This window comes from Cnephaeus nilssonii (genome assembly GCF_951640355.1).
Source record: "Cnephaeus nilssonii genome assembly, chromosome: 8".
Lineage (NCBI taxonomy): Eukaryota > Metazoa > Chordata > Mammalia > Chiroptera > Vespertilionidae > Cnephaeus > Cnephaeus nilssonii.
Genome location: NC_137079.1, coordinates 93,378,609 through 93,398,816, shown reverse-complemented (window position 1 = coordinate 93,398,816; position 20,208 = coordinate 93,378,609). Strand labels below are relative to the sequence as shown.

Here is a 20,208-nt window from a genome sequence, read left to right as displayed (position 1 = left end):
CCAGAAATTTCTGAGAGGTGGTTCTTAGCATATGTCCCTACATAGTTCATCATTGAAATGATAACACATTTTGTATTAGGAGAAATTGAGGTTGATTGTTCATTTTCCAGTTTTTCTTTCTGGCTGTCCAATAATTGCCCATTAAAATTAATTTATATATAGATGAGTTTTCAAATAAAAGTACAGCAGATTCTCAACATCATTTTGTTTTAATATTGATGAGGTGCCATAGGAACTTAACTCTTGTTTATATCATTTAGCCTGTGGTAAAATTCGTCTTGTTATACATTGTTTTACTTAAAGTTAAGGAACCTGTCAATGATGTTAAGTGAGGACTTTCTGTATTCTAATTTATATATTTGTCCAATAGTAATTGAATACCTAATATGTGTTATAGGTTCTGTTCTAAAAGCTGATGATGCAGCAGTGAAATGTTGTCAGAAGCTTTGTTACTATGGGGTGGAAGTAATAACAGTAATAATGTGTGTGTAAAATAATATCTTTTTGAATATGGATTTTTTTCTTTCCTTCCAAGTAAGACTTAATAGGCCTATTTAATATGGGGGGGAGGGGGGTGTTTCAGTGGTTTCCTATTGAATTACTAGAAAAGTATGCATTCATATGGGAAAATGATGCAAGAAAACCACATGACCAATTAAGTCCCTGTCTTCTGTGTCTCAGTTCTACACCCTTTTAGATCAGGGGCTGATAACCTGAGATCCATTGGTGGATTTTAGTAGTCTGCAAATTTCTTGATACTTGGGTAAAATTTTGCCCCTGTGTTTTGGTGAGGGAGAGTACCCATAAGTTTCCAAGCAAAACTTATGATTTCCCCCTCAAATTTTTTTAAGAATTCTTAAACATTCCTTAGGCCTCTGTCACTGATCTGCCATCCAAGATTTGAGTATTATCCTCAGAAATCTACATTGGCCACATTAACTTTGTTAAAAATATATTCTGGCCCTGGCTGGGGTTCCTCAGTAGTAGTGGTTAGAGCATGTACCAGGGATCAAAGAGTTGCAGATTTGATTCTACTCAAGGACATGTACCTCCATTGGAGGCTCCATCCCTGGCCCCAGTTAGGCCCATGCTGGGGGCAAACAATCAATGTGTCTCATATTAGTCTCTCCTCCCCCCAACCCACCCCTCTTTTCTCTCCTCCACTCTCTAAAAAAAAAAATCAATTGAAAAAATACTGAGTGGGGATTAAATAATAAATACAAATTTAAAAATAAAAAAAGAATATATTCTGTTCCCAGAACATTTATTAACTAGAATAACACTGAAATCTGTCGTGTAGTTGCTTTTGAAGTGAATAGCTTGGAGGCCACAGTTATTAAACAAATGTTTATTAATGTCTTTCAGTTTGAACAGTAGAATTTTTTCACTGGATTATTTATCTAACATTGATTAAAACCTGACTACTGGTTTATAAAATAAAAGACGTATGGACTTACTTTGTTACTTTGCTTTTAGAAAATGTAGCAGTTTTCCATAATTTTTAAAAATAAACTTTTCATAACCTAATCTGAGTAGAAAATAGTAAAATCTTGATTACCTAGAACTCACCTGAATCATTATTTGTGGAGATTATTATGTTCTTTCTTTGTTTTCAATTTAAATTATTTATTGTTTAAAGTATTACATACATTTCCTTTTTCCCCATTGACCTCTCCCTGGCCACACCCACCCCCCAGCACAAACCCTGGCCCCCCTACTGTCTGTGTCCATGGGATATGGTTATATGCATACATATAAGTCCTTTGGTTGATCTTTTACACCTCCCCCACACCCACCTTCCCTATGAGGTTGGACGGACTGTTTGATGATTCTACTAGGTGTATCAGTTAGTAATACGGATTTTGTAATACAATAATTTCAAGAGAAACATCAAAAGTGCTTTATTCAAAGTAATGTCCATTGCTAGCTACACATTTCCCCCATCTTTCAGGTAATTTGTGGATACCGTCCCAATAGAACTTTACTTGTTTTGAAGCAAACCATTCAGAGACCCAATTTTCCACTTCTTCATGCGTTTTGAAGTGCTGCTCAGAAAGTGCATGTGCCATCTATCAGAACAAGTGGTAATCTGAAGGTGCAAGGTCTGGTGAATACAGCGGGTGGGTTAATACCTCCCAGGCAAGATCTTTTATGTGTCTTTAACTGGTTTTGAAGTGTGTGATGGTGCTTTATCATGAAGCAAAATTACTTTGCCGTGTCTTCTGGTCGATTCACGATCAAAGTGTGCTTCAAATTGACTATTTGTTGTCGGTAGCAATCAGTATTAACGGTTTCACCTGGTTTTAGAAGCTCATAATACACCACACCTTCCTGATCCCACCAAACGCAGAGCATTGTCTTCTTTCCGAAGTGATTTGGCCTTGCAGTCGCTGTTGACCTGGATCAACCCATGATTTTGTGCATTTGGGATTCTCCAAATAAATCCACTTTTCATCGACAGTCACAATTCGATGTAAAAAAGACTTTCTTTCATGCTGTTGAAGCAACATTTTACTGATAACTTTTCGGTTTTCTATTTGTCTTTCGTTCAGTTGATGTGGCACCCATTTTCCTTCCTTTAAAATCTTTCCCATTGTTTGTAAACGATCGGAAATGGTTTGCTGAGCAACGTTTAATCTTTCTGCAAGTTGTTTTTGACTTTGACACGCATCTTCATCCAATAATGCTTGTAATTGTTGGTCTTCAAACTTTTTCGGTTGACCTGGACATTGTTGTTGTGGTTTGTTTTGTTTTGTTTTGTTTTGAGGTAGGCCTGTAGGTTATAAACGTGTCTTTCAGGACTGCTTTCACTGTGTCCCATAGATTTTGGATTGTTGTGTTTTCGTTGTCATTTGTTTTCAGGATGCTTTTTATTTCTTCTTTGATATCTTTGGTAACCCAATCATTATTTAATAGCCTCCAAGTGCTTGATTTTTGTTTTTCATTGTTTTTATTGTAGTTGCTTTTGAATTTTATGCTTTTGTGATTCTAGAAGATGCTTGATTTGATATCTATCTTCTTAAATTTGAAGAGACTTTGCCTTTGTCACAATATGTGGTTTGTCTTTGAAAATGTCCTGTGTGCACTTGAGAAAAATGTATATTCTGAAGCTTTGGTTGAAATGTTCTGAAGATGTCAATTATTTCCATCTGATCTAGTGAGTCATTTGACAGTGCTGTTTCTTTTCTCTCCCTCTCCCCTCTCCCCTCTCCCCTCTCCCTCATCATTTCTATTCTGTAATTTGCTTTAGAAGAGAGATAACTCGCAGGAAAGTTCAAATTGAATACTTAGTCAGAAATATTACTTGTGAAGGGAATATTGTGTCTCAATATCCCTAACTTAACCTATTACATCTAGATAATCCTATTGTAGATGTTACACTGATGGTTTAGTATACCTGTAATATTTTCTTTATCAGTGAAAATCTGTATTCTATATACTTTGCTGAATCAGGAAAGTTAATCAGTATATCAAGGGCTTTAACAAAGGAAAACTTTATGGGTATTAGTTAATCAGAGAAGTTACCTCATTCTGCTGGACATTTGATTAAATATGGTTTCATTGATGACTGGTAATACATTTTAGTCTAAATGGTAGGTAGCAGGATTTTGTGGTTAAATGAGATGATACTGTTAACAGCGTAGCTAATTTATCTTTTAATCACTTCATTATAATTACCTGAATATCGAAACCTTCTTTCCTTGGAAAAGTGCCAAAGGGTGACTTGTTTTTTTAAATATATTTTTATTGATTTCAGAGAGGAAGGAAGAGGGAGAGAGAGAGAGAAACATCAGTGATGAGAGAGAATCATTAATCAGCTGCCTTCTGCATGCTCCTTACTGGGGATCAAGCCTACAACCTGGGCATGTGCCCTGACCAAGAATCGAACTGAGGTCTCCTGGTTCATAGATTAATGCTCAACCGCTGAGCCATGCCATTCGGGCAGTTGACTGTTATTTTTAAACTGCACTAAAAGCTTTTGTAAACTCACATTTTCTCACTTTTTTTTCAATGTTATATTATTTTCTGGTGTACAGCCCAGTGGTTAGACATAACTTACTAAGTGATCATCCTAATAAATCTCATACCCATCTGATACCATACATAGTTATTACATTATTATTGACTATATTCCCTGTGCTGTACTTTACATACCCATGACTATTCTGTAACAACCAAGTTATAATTCTTAATCCCTTCACCTTTTTACCCTTTTCCCCCAAACCCCCTTCCATTTGGCAACCTTCAAAATATTCTCTGTATCCTTGAGTGTGTTTGTGTTTTGTGTGTGTGTTTTTTTTTGGGGGGGGGGGGTTTAGATTCAGTTGTTGATAGATATGTATTTATTGTTCATATTTTTGACAATTTTTTTCTTCTTAAAGAAGACCTTTTAACATTTCATGCAATATTGGTTTGGTGATGATGAACTCCTTTAGCTTTTTCTTGTCTAGAAAGCTCTTTATATGTCCTTTGATTCTAAGTGATAGCTTTGCTGATTAGAGTAATCATATTTGTAGGTCCTTGCTTTTCATCACTTTAAATATATTTTGCCAGTCCCTTCTGGACTGCAAAGTTTCTGATGAGAAATCAGCTGAAACTCTTATGGGATCTGCCTTGTAGATAACTATTTTTCTGTTGCTGCTTTTAAAATTCTTTCTTTGTCTTTAACCTTTTGCATTTTAATTCTAATGTGTGTTTGTGTGATCTTTTTTTGGATTCATCTTATTTGGGAATCTCTGTGCTTCCTGGACTTGTGTGTCTATTTCCTTCACCAGGGTAGGGGAGTTTTCTGTTATTATTTTTCCAAATAGGTTTTCAATTTCTTACTCTCTCTTGTTCTTCCGCCACTCCCATGATGCATATGTTGATAAGCTTGAAGTTATTGCAGAGGCTCCTTACACTATCCTCATTTTTTGTGTTCTTATTTTTGCTATTCTGATTTGATATTTTGTTTTTTTCCTTTATTGATTAAGGTATTACAAATGTGTCCTTATCCCCCTGTTGACCCCCACCCCCAATCCTGCCCTCACCCTCACTCCCTGTTGTCTGCATCCATTGCTTATGCTTATATGCATGCATACAAGTCCTTTGGTTGGTCTCTCCTCCTTACCCCCACCCTCCCCTACCTTCCCTCAGGTTTGAGCATCTGAGCGATGTTTCTCTGTCTTTGGATCTGTTTTTGTTCATCAGTTTATGTTGTTCATTATATTCCACAAATGAGTGAGATCATGTGATATTTATCTTTCTCTGACTGACTTATTTCACTTAGCATAATGCTCTCCAGCTCCATCCATGCAGTTGCAAATGGTAAGAGTTCCATCTTTTTTACCGCAGTGTAGTATTCCATTGTGTAGATGTACCACAGTTTTCTAATCCACTCATCTGCTGATGGGCACTTAGGCTGATTCCAAATCTTAGCTGTTGTAAACTGTGCTGCTATGAACATAGGGGTGCATATATCCTTTCTGATTGGTGTTTCTAGTTTCTTGGGATATATTCCTAGAAGTGGGATCACTGTGTCAAATGGCAGTTCCATTTTTAACTTTTTGAGGAAACTCCATACTGTCTTCCACAGTGGCTGCACCAGTCTGCATTTCCACCAGTAGAGGGTTCCTTTTTCTCCGAATCCTTACCAGCACTTGCCATTTGTTGATGATAGCCATTCTGACAGGTGTGAGATGATACCTCATTGTCATTTTGATTTGCATCTCTTGGATGATTAGTGACTTTGAGCATGTTTTCATATGTCTCTTGGCCTCCCTTATGTGATGTTTTTTGGCTTCCTTATATTCAAAATCGTTTTTTTGGTTCTCTGCTTCATCTTCTCTACTGTTGATTTTCTGTAAATTATTCTTCATTTTAGTTAGTGTATCCTGCATTTCTGAGTATTTCTTTTTTAGAGTTCCAATGTCCTTTTTTATGCTGTTGAAATTCTTACTAAGTTCCTTGAGCATTAGTATAACCCCGTGATGGGCAACCTTTTGAGCTTGGTGTGTCAAACTTCGCCAAAAAACTGAGCATAACTCGGGTAGTGTGTCACTTTGAGGAAAAAATATTATTTCGCAAATGTTTCATCCTCAGGAGCAGCAAATGTTTCATCCTCGGCATGCGGCCGCTTCAGCAGCCGCGTGTCATCAGAAATGGCTATGCGTGTCAGTGCTGACACGTGTGTCATATGTTCACCATCACTGGTATAACCAGTATTTTGAACTCTGCATCTAGTAGATTGCTTGTCTCCATTTTGTTTAGTTCTTTTCCTATAGTTTTGTTCTGTTATTTCATTTCGGACATGTTTCTTTGTCTCCTCCTTTTCTCAGCCTCCCTATGTTTGTTTCTATGTACAAGGTAGAGCTGTTACATCTCCTGGGCTTGGTAAAGTGGCCTAATGTAGAAGGTGTTCTGTATAATCTAGTGGCTTAGCTTCCACGGTCACATGCACTAGGCACTCCAGCTTGTCCCCCTCCACAATCTTGTGTGGACTGTATACACCCTTCTATTGTAATTGATCCTTGATTGCTGTTGGCACATCAATGGGAGGGATTTACTCCCAGGCTGATGGGCTGCAAGGACTAGCTGTGACCACCAACCACTGTGGAGAATGAGCTGTACAGGGCCCACCCCACAGAGATGAGCCTGCATTGGTGGGGCGCTAGTGCCTGCTGAATCCGCCCCAGAGTGTGTCACTTTTGGAGGTGGTTAGCTAGTGCTTCAATGTGATCTGAAGCTGTCCACCAGGTGCACTGGTTCTGGGGCTTCCTGGGAAGTGCAGCCAAGGTCAGCTACCACCTGTCTGGGGCCACCCAGCATGAGCTACAAAATAATGGCAGGTGGTTGCTACTTGAGCTAGCATTAGAGGTGCCCAGGCAAGGCCAAGCTGGAAACTACGGCCAGCTGCTGCTACTACCAAGCCTGGGGCCATTTAGCGAATGGTAAAGGGCACACTGAGGCCAGATGCTGCTTGTTTGAGAAATTTTAGGAAAGTCTGAAGCATGAGCCAGGACAGGCCATTTGTGTGGAAATAGCTTGGGTGTGCCTGCCAGTTTGGTGGAGCAGGATTTCAGGGAATCACCAGGGCAGGGTTAATAGTGTTACTCAGGTTGATGGAGATTCAGATAGAGCACCTACCTGCTGGCTCTATTGTGGGGGAGGGGTAGTCTCAGAAAATGTTCAGTGTCCTCTGCAAGCAATTTTGTCTAGTAGAAAGCTATACCCTCAGTTCTCTCCCGATGCCAGACAATTCACTTCCTCTACATATGTCCCAGGTGCCTTTTGATGTATTTCCCCAGCACTAGAGCTTAGAGAGAGTGAGTTTGAGTAAGTGAATGCATAGGCCCTTTAAAAGGAACTGCTTGGAACTCCAACAACCTCATATTACTCAGCCACAATCCTTACTGATTTTTACAATCAGAAGTTATAGGGACTTCTCTTCCTGGCACTGGAACCCTCGGTAGGGAGGTTGGTAGGCTGTTGTGGGGCTGGGACCCCTTGCTTCACAAGGGATACCTCCACAGCTGAGGTAGTTCTCCCAATATTTACCCACCACACGTGGGTGTGGGGACCAGCCCATTCTGGATCTCTGACCCTACTGCCAGTCTCAATGTGGCTTATTCTTTGAATCCGTAGTTGTAGGACTTCCAGTTAGCTAGATTTCAGGCAGTTCTGAATGATGGTTCTGTATTTTAGTTGTAATTTTTATGTGGTTGTTACGTTACTTCTTGATAGAAGTACAAATGTGCTCGTGAACCTTGCTCAGATTGAAAAACAGATGTGGTCATTTAAAGCTAATTGGTTTTTACTTCAACTTAGAATCAGCAAATTACCACCAAATTGGCAGTGTTATTTCCTTTTAGGGATTGCACCTATTTATTAAAATAATTAAAATAAATTTCAGACATTTGACAAAGAATAATATCTGTTGAATTCATTATTTGATTTCTTCACTATTTATCATTCATGTTCAAACACCAGGCTCTGGACTGGTAAATCTCATCCTGTGACCATGACCCACAGGACAGGAAGGAATCCATGAGTAACAAGCATATTCTATAGACTAAATTGATAGTTTCTTGAGTAACTGTATACTAATGCTGCTTGGTTATATACAGTGGGTAGAAAAAAGTATTACATTTACATTATTATGGACTATTCACACACATAAAAATAGAATAGTATAAGGGTCCTTATATCCTTCTTGTTTCATTAGTATCCCTGTTCACCTCCCCAACCCCAGTAATATTTTGAAGCACATTCTTGCCATTTTACCATTTCTTTTGTATACATGTTAGTATATCTCTCCAAGAAAGAACACTCAAAAAAATGTAATCATCATACCTGTATCACACTTAAAAGAAAAAAAGAATAATGTAATTTTAAAACACAAATTTTACAAGCACTTTTTGTCATATCTTTTATAACATTTATTTGTCATATCTTTTATATCATTTTCCCAATTAATGGATATTAACAGAAATATCATGAAGAATATGCAAACCTTTTAGTAATCGAATGGAACCTGTGTGTTCAGGTTGGAAATTGTTTGTCTAAAGCATCGTCCTTTTTTCTACATTTAATTGAGCCCTGTCTATCAATTTAAAAAGTTTTTTCATTTGAATGCTAATTTAAGCTAGGGATATAATATTAAGGTACTTAAAGAAATGTGTGATATAGCTGAACGCAGTTATATACTAAGTTTATGATAGACTTTTGTTAAACATGAGTTTTGTACATACCAGAATAACTTAATTGCATTGGGAAAAAAGAAAACCTTTTCATTTCGTCCAATTGGTCAAGGCTTAGGCTCTCATTTGTAGGTGTGATATTGGGAAAACTTGTCAAGACAAAATCTAGTGTGGCATTTATGTCCCTAAAAGTTGTACGTTTATCCAACAAGCTTGGTAGAATTAGAGACTTGGAAAGAAAGCTGTTCTCAAGAAATTTCAGAGAGGTTTTCAGTAGCATGAGGTGGTTGGGATATTTAGTCCTGTTCCAGTAATTGGTCCAATCAGAAATGCAAAACATGGTAAATGCCAAAAACTCATTTTGGTAAAAGTGTGGGGTTGTGTTGTATGTGATAAGATTAATTAAGTAACAGACATCCATTCCAATCTGGCTGTGGTTTAGTAGTGTATGATGGTAATTTTTTCACTGGTAGTTCTGACCTGTGTCTGGATAGAACTTCTAGGACAGTGGCAGGGATTTCAAGAATTTTCCTTATTTGGTACCCATTTTGTTGGTCTGAGCTGAGGAAATAATGGGTCTGGGAAATGGGACCAAAACTTGAGAACCCTCTTTCCCAGGACTGGATTGTGTATTGTTTTTGGCATGGTCTGCTTCTCTTCATCATCTCACCATCCCGCCCACCCCATCCCTGAAGAATGTCAAAAACATTGGCATTTATGCCCCTAAAAGTTGTACGTTTATCCAACAAGCTTGGTAGAATTAGAGACTTGGAAAGAAAGCTGTTCTCAAGAAACATATAACAATGTTTCTTGAGGATTAAACAAGGCACAGGATAGGAGGCAGTTGTCTTAATTCATGTTATACTTGTGCATGTTGTTTCTGAATTTTATTGCATTTGAATATTTACTCTCTTACTCCTAGAGCATAAAAACAATCTCATGTGCCAGGAATACCAGGTACTTGTCACTTTTGACTATGGGTCACAATGGTAGGTACAGTTACCAGCTAAGTCATGTGATTGAACAAGTCGGTGTAAGGTTCCTGAACCAAATTCTGAATATCATTGAAGGATATGTTGATTTAGCGATTATCTTAACAGTCTTCATTCTTAAATTGAGATTTCTTTAAATTACTTCATTTCTACATAAATGCAAAAGTGAAATCTAACTAAAATTATTACTACTTAGCTTAGATTTACTTGTATTATCTAGAACTTCTTATTAGTTTGTTTGAATCAAATGTTTTACAAGTATCATTATATATGTTTACTAGAGGCATGGTGCACAAAATTCATGCACAGGGCGGGTGGGGGGGGGTGTCCTTCAACCCAGCCTGCACCCTCTGCAATCTGGGACCCCGGTGGGATCGGGCCTAAATGGGTAGTCGGACATCCCTCTCACAATCCAGGACTGCTGGCTCCCAACTGCTCACCTGCCTGCCTTCCTGATTGCCCCTAACCGCTTCTGCCTGCCAGCCTGATCACCCCCTAACCATTCCCCTGCCAGCCTGTTTGCCCCTAACTGCCCTCCCCTGCAGGCCTGGTCATCCCTAACTGCCCTCCCCTGAAGGCCTGGTCCCCCCCAACTGCTCTCCCCTGCAGGCCTGGGTCCCTCCCAACTGCCCTTCCCTGCAGGCCTGGTCGCCCCCAACTTCCCTCCTCTGCCAGCTTGGTCACCCCTAACTTGGGTTGCCAGGGGGCGTGGTCAGCCTGCAAACCACCACAGGCCCCTCGCTCAGGCCGCCCCACACCCCAAGGGAACCCCCACCCTTATCTGTGACACCCTTCAGGGCAAACCAGCTGGCCCCCACCCGTGCACCAGGCCTCTATCCTATCTAATAAAAGAGTAATATACAGATTGATCATCACTGCAACACACAATATAGCTGCCCCCATGTGGTCAAAGATCCTGCCCCCATGTGGACACAAGACGGCCACTACAAGATGGCCAGCAGGAGAGGGCAGTTGGGAGGCACCCGGCCTGCAAGGGAGGGCAGTTGTGAGGGACCAGGCCTGCAAGGGAGGGCAGTTGAGAGGGACCAGGCTTGCAAGGGAGGGCAGTTGGAGGTGATCAACCCTGCAGGAGAGGGCAGTTAGGGGTGACCAGGCTGGCAGAGGAGGGAAGTTGGGGGCAAACAGGCTGGCAGGGGAGCAGTTAAGCATCAACCAGGCTGGCAGCGGAGTGGTTAGGGGGTGATCAGGCTGGCAGGCAGAAGCGGTTAGGGGCAATCAGGAAGGCAGGCAGGCAAGTAGTTGGGAGCCAGCAGTCCTGGATTGTGAGAGGGATGTCCGACTGCCCGTTTAGGCCCGATCCCACCAGGATCGGGCCTAAATGGGCAGTCGGACATCCCTCCAGGAGTCCCAGATTGGAGAGGGTACAGGCTGGGCTGAGGGACAACCCCCCACCATGCACGAATTTCGTGCACCGGGCTTCTAGTTTTTAAAATAAACTCTGTTGTAAACATGTTGGTTTCTAAGTGAAATTACTTGCATCTTGAATATGAGGAGTTTTTCTTTTTAATTTCTTAACCTTTTACATTTTTTCCCAAATAAAATATACTCTGAATATTCTCATTACACATCATGTCTTAATTATAGCAACATTAAAAATCTTTTGATGGGAACCAAGTCAGGCTAAAGATCATCTTTCCCTTTGTGCTATAAGCTACAGTTCCCTTGCTGACAGTGTACAGATAACTGTTTTAAGGTGTTAAGCTTCTCATGGTGCACCAGACTTTCCCTTTTTCATTTTATTTATTTATTTTTTAAAATTTAAAAAATCTTTATTGTTCAGATTATTACAATTGTTTCTCCTTTTCCCCCCCATAGCTCCCCTCCACCCCACCCTCTGCCCTTACCTCCCCCCCTCCCCGCTGTCCTCATCCATAGGTGTATGATTTTTGTCCAGTCTCTTCCCGCACCCCCCACACCACTTTTCCCCTGAGAATTATCAGTCTACTCCCTTTTTATGCCGCTGATTCTATTATATTCACCAGTATATTCTATTCCTCAGATTTTTAATTCACTTTTCTGAATGATAACTTTGCTGGGTAGAGTAATCTTGGTTGTAGGTTCTTTCTATTAATCACTTTGAATATTTCTTGCCACTCCCTTCTGGCCTGCATAGTTTCTGTTGAGAAATCAGCTGACAATCGTATGGGTGCTCCCTTGTAGGTAACTAACTGTTTTCTCTTGCTGCTTTTAAGATTCTCTCTTTGTCTTTTGCTCTTGGCATTTTAATTATGATGTGTCTTGGTGTGGTCCTCTTTGGATTCCTCTTGTTTGGCGTTCTGTGCACTTCCTGGACTTTTAAGTCTATTTCACCAGGTGGGGGAAGTTTTCAGTCATTATTTCTTCAAATAGGTTTTCAGTATCTTGCTCTCTCTCTTCTTCTGGCACCCCAATAATTCTGTGTTGGTTACACTTGAAGTTGTCCCGGAGGCTTCTTACACTATCTTCAACTTTTTGGATTCTTTTTGCTTTTTGCTTTTCTGGTTGAGTGCTTTTTGCTTCTTTGTATTCCAAATCTTTGACTTGATTCTTGCAATCCTCTAGTATGCTGTTGGATCCCTGTATATTATTTTTTATTTCAGTCAGTGTATGCTTAATTTCTAGTTGGTCCTTTTTCATATCTTTGAGGGTCTCGCTAAATTTATTGGCCTTTCCTAGGAAATTCTTGGAGAACCTTATAACCATGGTTTTAAACTCTATATCCCGTCGTTTGTTTTCCTCCATTTCTTTCGTTTGTGATCTGTTTTTTGTCTCCGCATTTTTGCTGCTTCCCTGAGTTGGTAGGGTAGCTTTGTGTGCTAGGTGTCCTATAGGGCCCAGTGGGTCGACTTCCCCAGTTACCTGAGGTGGACACTCATGGTGCACCCCTTTATGGACTGGGTGTACAGCCTTGTTGTAGTTAAGTCTTGATTGTTGTTGGTATCACTGGGAGGAATTGACCTCTAGGCCAGTTGGCTGTGAGGATCAGCTGTGTCTACTCCGGGAGAACTTCTGTGCTGGATTCAGCCTTATGAGACAAGACTTGCAAAATTGCAGAAGCCTCTGTGCTCAGCTTGGATGGGGCGGAGTCTCAGGGCTGAGCAGACAGTCTTGGCTTTCTGTCAGCCCTGCCCTATGAGGCCCCTGGGTTTCAGTATCCCTTGGTAATCATTGCAAGCACCTCTGAGAGAAAGCTGCCCTCAAGTTTCGCCCGCTGCCAGACGGTCCAGTTTCTCCCCCAATGAATCTGGATTCCCAGATTCTTGCCCAGAACTGGAGTTCAGCACAGTCGGGAGCTTCCAGTTTCCTCCAGCTAGAGAAAGCCAGCAGCACACTCAGCAGTCAGTCCTCTCTGCGCGCACTTGCGCGCACGCTCCAGACCTCTATCTTTTGCGGCTCCCCTGAGTTGCCGCCTGACAGTCCAGATTCCCCCCGTAAGAGCCTGGGTCCCCAGGGGCTTGCCCAGAACTGGGGTTCAGTGCAGTCAGGAGCTTTCGACTCCCTCCCGCTAGGGAAAGCCAGCGGCAATCTCAGCAGTCAATCCTCTCTGTGCGCACTCGCACACGTGCCTTCAGATCCCTGCCCTCCGTGGCTCCCCCGAGTTCTGTGTGCCTTTCTCTCTACCTGACAGTCCAGACTCCCCCGGTATGAGCCTGGGTCCACAGGGTCTCGCCCCGAACTGGGGTTCAGTGCAGTCTGAACTGGGGTTCAGTGCAGTTGGGAGCTTCCTTCTCCCTCCCGCTAGAGAAAGCCAGCCAGGCACTCAGCCGCCCTTCCTCTCTGCACGCGTGTCTTTGTACCTCAGCCCTTTGCGGCTCCTCTGATTCTCCGTGAGCTTTTCTCTTTCCTTCTAGTTGTAGAATTTCCACTCAGCCAGCTTTCCTGAGGTTCTGGATGATGTCCATTCTGTCTTTTAGTTGTAGTTTTGAAATTGTTGTGCGAGGCAGCAGTTTAGGTGCTTACCTATGTCGCTATCTTGGTTTCTCCTTTCCCCTTTTCTTTATTTGAATTTCACGTTTCACTTCTTATCCCTCAGATAAGAAACCAGCCAATTCTAGAGCATAAAACTAGTTAATCTGAAATTACTGCTATTCTAAGGGGAAAGTAATTTAATACTGTATATCTCCACAGTAGTCTAGAAGCCACCATACTGATAATTTTATCATATTTCAAGATGATTTTATTAAAGTCACACCTTTTATATTTGCAAAATGAACATAGTTCTTGGTATAGGCAGGCTCACATCAATAATTTGATCCATCTTGTTTCGATAGCAGATCCTCTCTTTTCACTGTTCTTCAGTCCTCAAATTAAAACAATAGTAACAGAGTGAGAATGTAAAGATGCTGTCTTAACCAACCTGGGCTAGTATTGCAAAATACCATGGGCTAAGTGGGTTTAAAATAGAAATTAATTTTTCATAGATCTAGAGACTAGAATCCAAGGTCTAGGTGCCAGGCAGATTTGGTTCCTGGTGAGGGCCCACTTCAGGACTCCTAAATGGCTGTCTTTTCATTGTGTCCTCTCATGAAAGAGAGATAGAGAGGAGCACTCTGGTCTCTTCCTTTTCCAATAAGGACACTAATCCAGTTGTGGGAACCCCATCCTTAGGACCTCATCTAAACCTAATTATTCCCGAAGGCTTCACCTCCAAATACCATCATATTGGGGGTTGGTGTTTCCATGTAAAAATTGAGTCTATAACACAAACATTTCCACACAAACATTCAGTCTGTGACAAATGCTTAAAATAAATCAACAATTTTCATAAAATATTTTCCTCTAAAAGATTGGTAAGATGAAAAATACGATTAACCCTTTGCACTCGCTTGCTTTTTTCTCGATTCCTTTATTCTACTCGGGATTTAATTTTTTAAATACCCCAGATTTTACAAAGTGCGGCAGTAGAATAAAAAACTGGAGTTTCTTCTCATACAAACTTATTTATTTAATGTAAGAAAAGCCCAAATAAAGGAGGAGGGAGCGAGGGAGGGAAGGGAAGGGCTACCGATGCTAACTGTGTCGAGTCACACTCAACATCCGAGTGCAAAAGGTTAAAAGCTGAAACCATAACTTGACAACACATTGGTGCTCTGACCTTAATGCAATTGCTCGATTATTCAAAGCTTGAACTGAAAAATTTGTTTCCACCAAATCTGAGTAATAATTATTGTAAGCATTGAAGGTAATTCTAAAATACTTTAACTAGAACTTCTAGCCCTCTAAATGATTTGAGTAAACATCTAGCCCTCAAAATGATTTGAAGAATATGATATTTATCTGGGTATGTGATATCTGGAATGTTAACTTTTAAATATTAGTCCTGTTTTTAATTATTGCACAAATGTTTGTATTCCAGCTCTTCATTATGCACACATTTTGCATATTCATTGTAGACAGGGCCCAGGTCATAATAGATTGTAGGAGTGATTCAGTATGTTATTTCCTTGGCATCAGTGAAAGAAGATGATTTTAAAGGTGTATAGAATGCCTTAGTTAAACCAAGACTTACAGACTAAATCTCATTTTGTGCTGTCCAAGACTGAAGGCAGATTATTTGATACTAGAGGCTCAATGCACGAAATTCATGCACGGGGGTGTGGGGCTGGCCTTAGCCCGGCCTGTACCCTCTCCAATCCGGGACCCCTCAGGGGATGTCCAACTGCCGGTTTAGGCCCGATCCACAGAGATCGGGCCTAAACCGGCAGTCGGACATACCTCTCGCAATCCAGGACCGCTGGCTCCTAACTGCTCGCCTGCCTGCCAGCCTGATCGCCCCCTAACTGGGCCCCTGCTGGCCTGGTCACCCCCAACTGCCCCCCTACCAGCCTGGTCTCCCCCTAACTGCTCCCCTGCTGGCCTGATCGCCCCTAACCGCCTCTGCCTCAGCCCCTGCCATGGTGGCTTTGTCTGGAAGACGTCCAGTCTAATTCGCATATTACCCTTTTATTAATATAGATGAAATTATATAGACAGTACATTCTTTTCTTAACCTTAGTAATTTTTCCCCATTCTAGATGTCAACTCAGGCAGGGCAGACTAGGTTTGACTTAAGTTTTTCCCTTTCCCACAACCTTGAAGTGTAGGCATTCTCACAGCTGCTTTCTATCTAGATCTTACCAGTATGTTTTTTCTTTAGCTCTTTGTGGGTTCCCCCCTCCAAGTACCTAGTCACTCTATCAGAGATTACCTGTAATGAAAGTGAATTCCATATTTTAAGTAAGGGTTAGACCATCTGTGCTCAGGGAGAATGTTACCTTGCAGCCACAGCTTAGGAGAAAGGCAGTGCAAATCTCTAGAACTGTTCCTTTGAGCTGATTTAAAAATCCGTCAAATCGTTAAAAGTCAACTTATTATTTTATAGCAGTGTGAATTAAAATTTATCCTAGAATTATTCACAATTTTAGCTTTTTTACATGCAGTTATTTTTGTTTTATTTTGGAAAAAAAAGTATTTTCTTTTGGCTAGAAATGAAGGCTCTTAAACTATTTTTTATTAATGTTATTTTTCCTTATAGGTCTACTTCCCCTGCAGGACAGCACCATTCTCCTATGTCTTCTAGACATCACTCATCTTCCTCACAGTCAGGATCATCTATTCAAAGACATTCTCTTTCTCCTCATCGAAAAAGAACTCCTTCACCATCTTATCAGAGGACAGTAACTCCACCTTTACGATGTTCTACTTCACCTTATCCTTCCCATTCCCTGTCTTCTCCTCAGAGAAAGCAAAGTCCTTCAAGACATCGCTCTCCAATGCGAGAGAAAGGGAGGCATGATCATGAACGAACTTCACAGTCTCATGATCGGCGTCATGAAAAGAGGGAAGGTATGCACTGTATTTTATCTGGATTTTTAAAAGTCATTTAAGTAGGTTTTTTTTTTTTTTTTTTTTAACTTAAGACTTGGACATTCAGATTTATTATAATAAGGGATAGAAGAGAACTGTGTTATACTAAGCCTTCTGTAACACACAGAGGAGAGGTCTTGAGGACAATAGGAGGTGCTTAATGGCATGGGCATGTAAGCTGTTAGCATGTGTATTAGTTATTTATATGTATACTAAGTTGATGCTTTCTTTAAGAAGTTTTATTTGAGCTCTAAGTTTTATTTTGTCTCAGTGGCTAGAGCATCGGCCTGCAGACTCAAGGGTCCCAGGTTCGATTCTGGTCAAGAGCATGTACCTTGGTTGCGGGCACATACCTAGTAGGGGGTGTGCAGGAGCCAGCTGATCGATGTTTCTCTCTCATTGATGTTTCTAACTTTATCCCTCTCCCTTCCTCTCTGTAAAAAATCAATAAAATATATATTTTTTAAAAAATTTTTATTTGAGTACTCTCGAGTTCTAGAAATTTTTGGTCATCTTATTTGTAGCGAACCCTCCTAATTGCTGAGTTAATTCTTTTAAAAAATAACGAGGTGAAGGAATGAGAAGCAGCCAACCAGAGGGCAGAGTTTCAAAGCATCAGAAGTGTTTTGATAAAGAGGTGAGAGTAGGGGGAGCATTCAAAGGGTCAGTGCAAACCAAGTGATAGTTTTCCAGGTATAACTCAAGAAAGAAGTAAAGTAAACAAAGTAGTTTCCTTTCTTAGATCCCTGAGAATTAAGTTAACTTTGAATTTGTTACCTCTGTTCAAGCTGAGTTGCTATCATTACCTGACAATACAGTATAATATCTCTAATATCTCTATACTTGTATAAGCTTCTTGTCCTTGTTTATTTACCTTGACAAGTTTTTCCCTAACTTGTCCTCAGTTAGTTTTAACATAATGAGTACTCAGAAAATACTTGCTTACTTGCAATAACAGTTCTGTTTAATATGCATTTTAGAAGGCTGTTTATGAGTATAGTATAGCAGTCTCCCATGAAACATGTTGAATTTAGTTGTTCTCTTCCTATCAACAGTGCAAGCAATAATTAATCAAATTTTTTTATTCACAAAAATAATGGATACGTAAGTAGAGACTGGAGAGAGCACCTATTTTATAGAATTACCCCTGTGTACATGATTTTTGGAATAAGATCAGTACATTAGTATTTTAATAAGATATTTAACAACTAGAATTGATTAGAAATCTATTTCTTTAGTGACTACTGAATGAAAACTCTTTATTTCAAAACATAATTATTAAACACACTAATGAAGAGGAATAGTATACAGTTGAGTATTTGGGAGATTGCTTTTTTTGTGATAAGAGTGGCTTATGTTATAGGAAGAATCCATACGTGTTTAGGTTCTTTGTAAGGAGGACATTTCTTTAACCTTCCATACAAGAGTGTAGCAAGATGTTTGTTCCTCTCTAGATGTCATTTTCTGAAATAAGAATAATTTTAGTGGAAGAATGAAAAGGGAGGTAAAGAAAAAAATATAATCAACAAACGACAAATGCTGGCGAGGATGTGGAGAAAAAGGAACCCTCCTGCACTGCTGGTGGGAAAGCAGACTGGTGTAGCCACTGTGGAAGACAGTATGGAGTTTCCTTAAATACTAAAAATGGAACTCCCATTTGACCCAGTAATCCCACTTCTAGGAATATATCCCAAGAAACCAGAAACACCAATCAGAAAGGATATATGCACCCCTATGTTCATAATAGCACAATTTACAATAGCTAAGATTTGGAAACAGCCGAAGTGCCCATCAGCAGATGAGTGGATTAGAAAACTGTAGTACATCTACACAATGGAATACTACGCTCCTATAAAAAAGAAGGAACTTTTATCATTTGCAACAGCATGGATGGAACTGGAGAGCATTATGCCAAGTGAAATAATCCAGTCAGAGAAAGATAAATATCACATGACCTCACTCATATGTGGGATATAATGAGCAACATAATTTGACGAACAAGAATGGATCCAGAGACAAATGGCAAGGGGGGGCAGAGGGGGTTGGTTAGAGAGCAACCAAAGGACTTGTATGCATGCATATTAGCGTAACCAATAGACACAGACACTTGGGCGGTGGGGACTTACCCGGGGTGGGAATGGTGAGGGGCGGGTGGGGTCAATTGGGGGAAAAAGGAGACATGTAAAACTTTAGACTAAAAAAAAAACAAAAACAAAATATAATAATTAGATGTATTTCTACAGACAGATGGGGGCATCATGAAAAAAAAAATACTATTAAGTGAACATTTTTTAGGCCAGTTGATATTGGAAGAGGACTAGAAGTAATAGATGTTTACAAGAAGGGATGGAGACATATCAAATCCTTGCCTTTGCCATCCAGCTTATTCACTGTAGGCCACTATAAAGTCTTTAATGCCATTTGAGGTGGTCACGTGTGGTCTAATCTGACCTAATATTTGGTAGAGATGATTAAAGTCACTGTGTGCCTCTGCATTTCCAAGTGATTTCTTAAAAGTAAGCCACCAATTATATGAGATCAATTTATTTGTTTCAATTGTTTAAGAAATAAGTATGACCTTAACTGGTTTGGTTCAGTGGATAGAGCATTGGCCTGCAGACTCAAGGGTCCCAGGTTCAATTCCAATCAAGGGCATGTACCTTGGTTGCGGGCACATAACCAGTAGGGAGTGTTCAGGAGGCAGCTGATCGATGTTTCTCTCTTCGATGTTTCTAACTCTCTATTCCTCTCTGGAAAAAATCAATAAAATTTATTTTTAAAAAAAAATAAAGAAGTATGGGTAAATTGGGGCAGGGGAAGATCTTTAGAGTTTATTCAATAAAAAACAATTATCTAAGCATTAGTAAAAATTACCTTTGGAATTTTAACTTTGGATGGATTTAATTTTCTTACTTGACCATATTTTCTCCTTTTATTTTCTTCAAAGAACATGAATTACCATTGTAATAAAATTTTTAAAGCTCCATATTAAATATATTGGGGTTTTTTATTTCCAAAATTGCATTACAGAGACTAGAGGCAAAAGGGATAGAGAAAAGGACACAAGAGATGAACGAGAGTATGAACAGGATCAGAGCTCTTCTAGAGACCACAGAGAAGACAGAGAACCTCGAGATGTTCGGGATCGAAGAGATGCCAGAGATACTAGAGACCGGAGGGAGCTAAGAGACTCCAGAGACATTCGGGACTCCAGGGAGATGAGAGAGTATAGCAGAGATAACAAGGAGAGCCGTGATCCCAGAGATTCTCGGTCTACTCGTGATGCCCATGACTACAGGGACCGTGAAAGTCGAGATGCTCATCGAAAGGAGGATGCATATCCAGAAGAATCCCGAAGTTATGGCAGAAACCATTTGAGAGAAGAAAGTTCTCGTACTGAATTAAGGAATGATTCCAGAAGTGAGTCTCGAGGTGAAATTAGGAATGACCGGATGGGCAGAAGTAGGGGAAGAGGTCCTGAGTTACCTGAAAAGGGTAAGATTTCTGACTTGTCAGTTAACTGTATCTTGTATATTTATATAGAAATTATTAAATCTCCTAAGATTTCTAAATATATTATTTCTACATCTATTGTCATTATTTTGTCAAAGTAATTTTCAGTTAATTAACTCTTAACTCTGAATAGGAATTGTGAGCTAAAGTAGCAAAAGGTAAGTTGGGCCTGAACTAGA

At 40.2% G+C, this 20,208-nt stretch overlaps 1 protein-coding gene across 5 annotated transcripts in view; it reads left to right on the top strand.

Annotated features, from left to right (window-relative positions):
• Positions 1-20,208, top strand: part of ZC3H13 (zinc finger CCCH-type containing 13) — a 144,205-nt gene that overhangs the window by 55,846 nt on the left and 68,151 nt on the right. For all 5 annotated transcript variants that reach the window (XM_079778873.1, XM_079778876.1, XM_079778875.1 and 2 more), the window contains exons 9-10: positions 16,185-16,495; positions 19,547-20,011. In XM_079778873.1, coding sequence (XP_079634999.1) covers positions 16,185-16,495; positions 19,547-20,011 — 776 coding nt within the window. The remainder of the gene's footprint in view (positions 1-16,184; positions 16,496-19,546; positions 20,012-20,208) is intronic.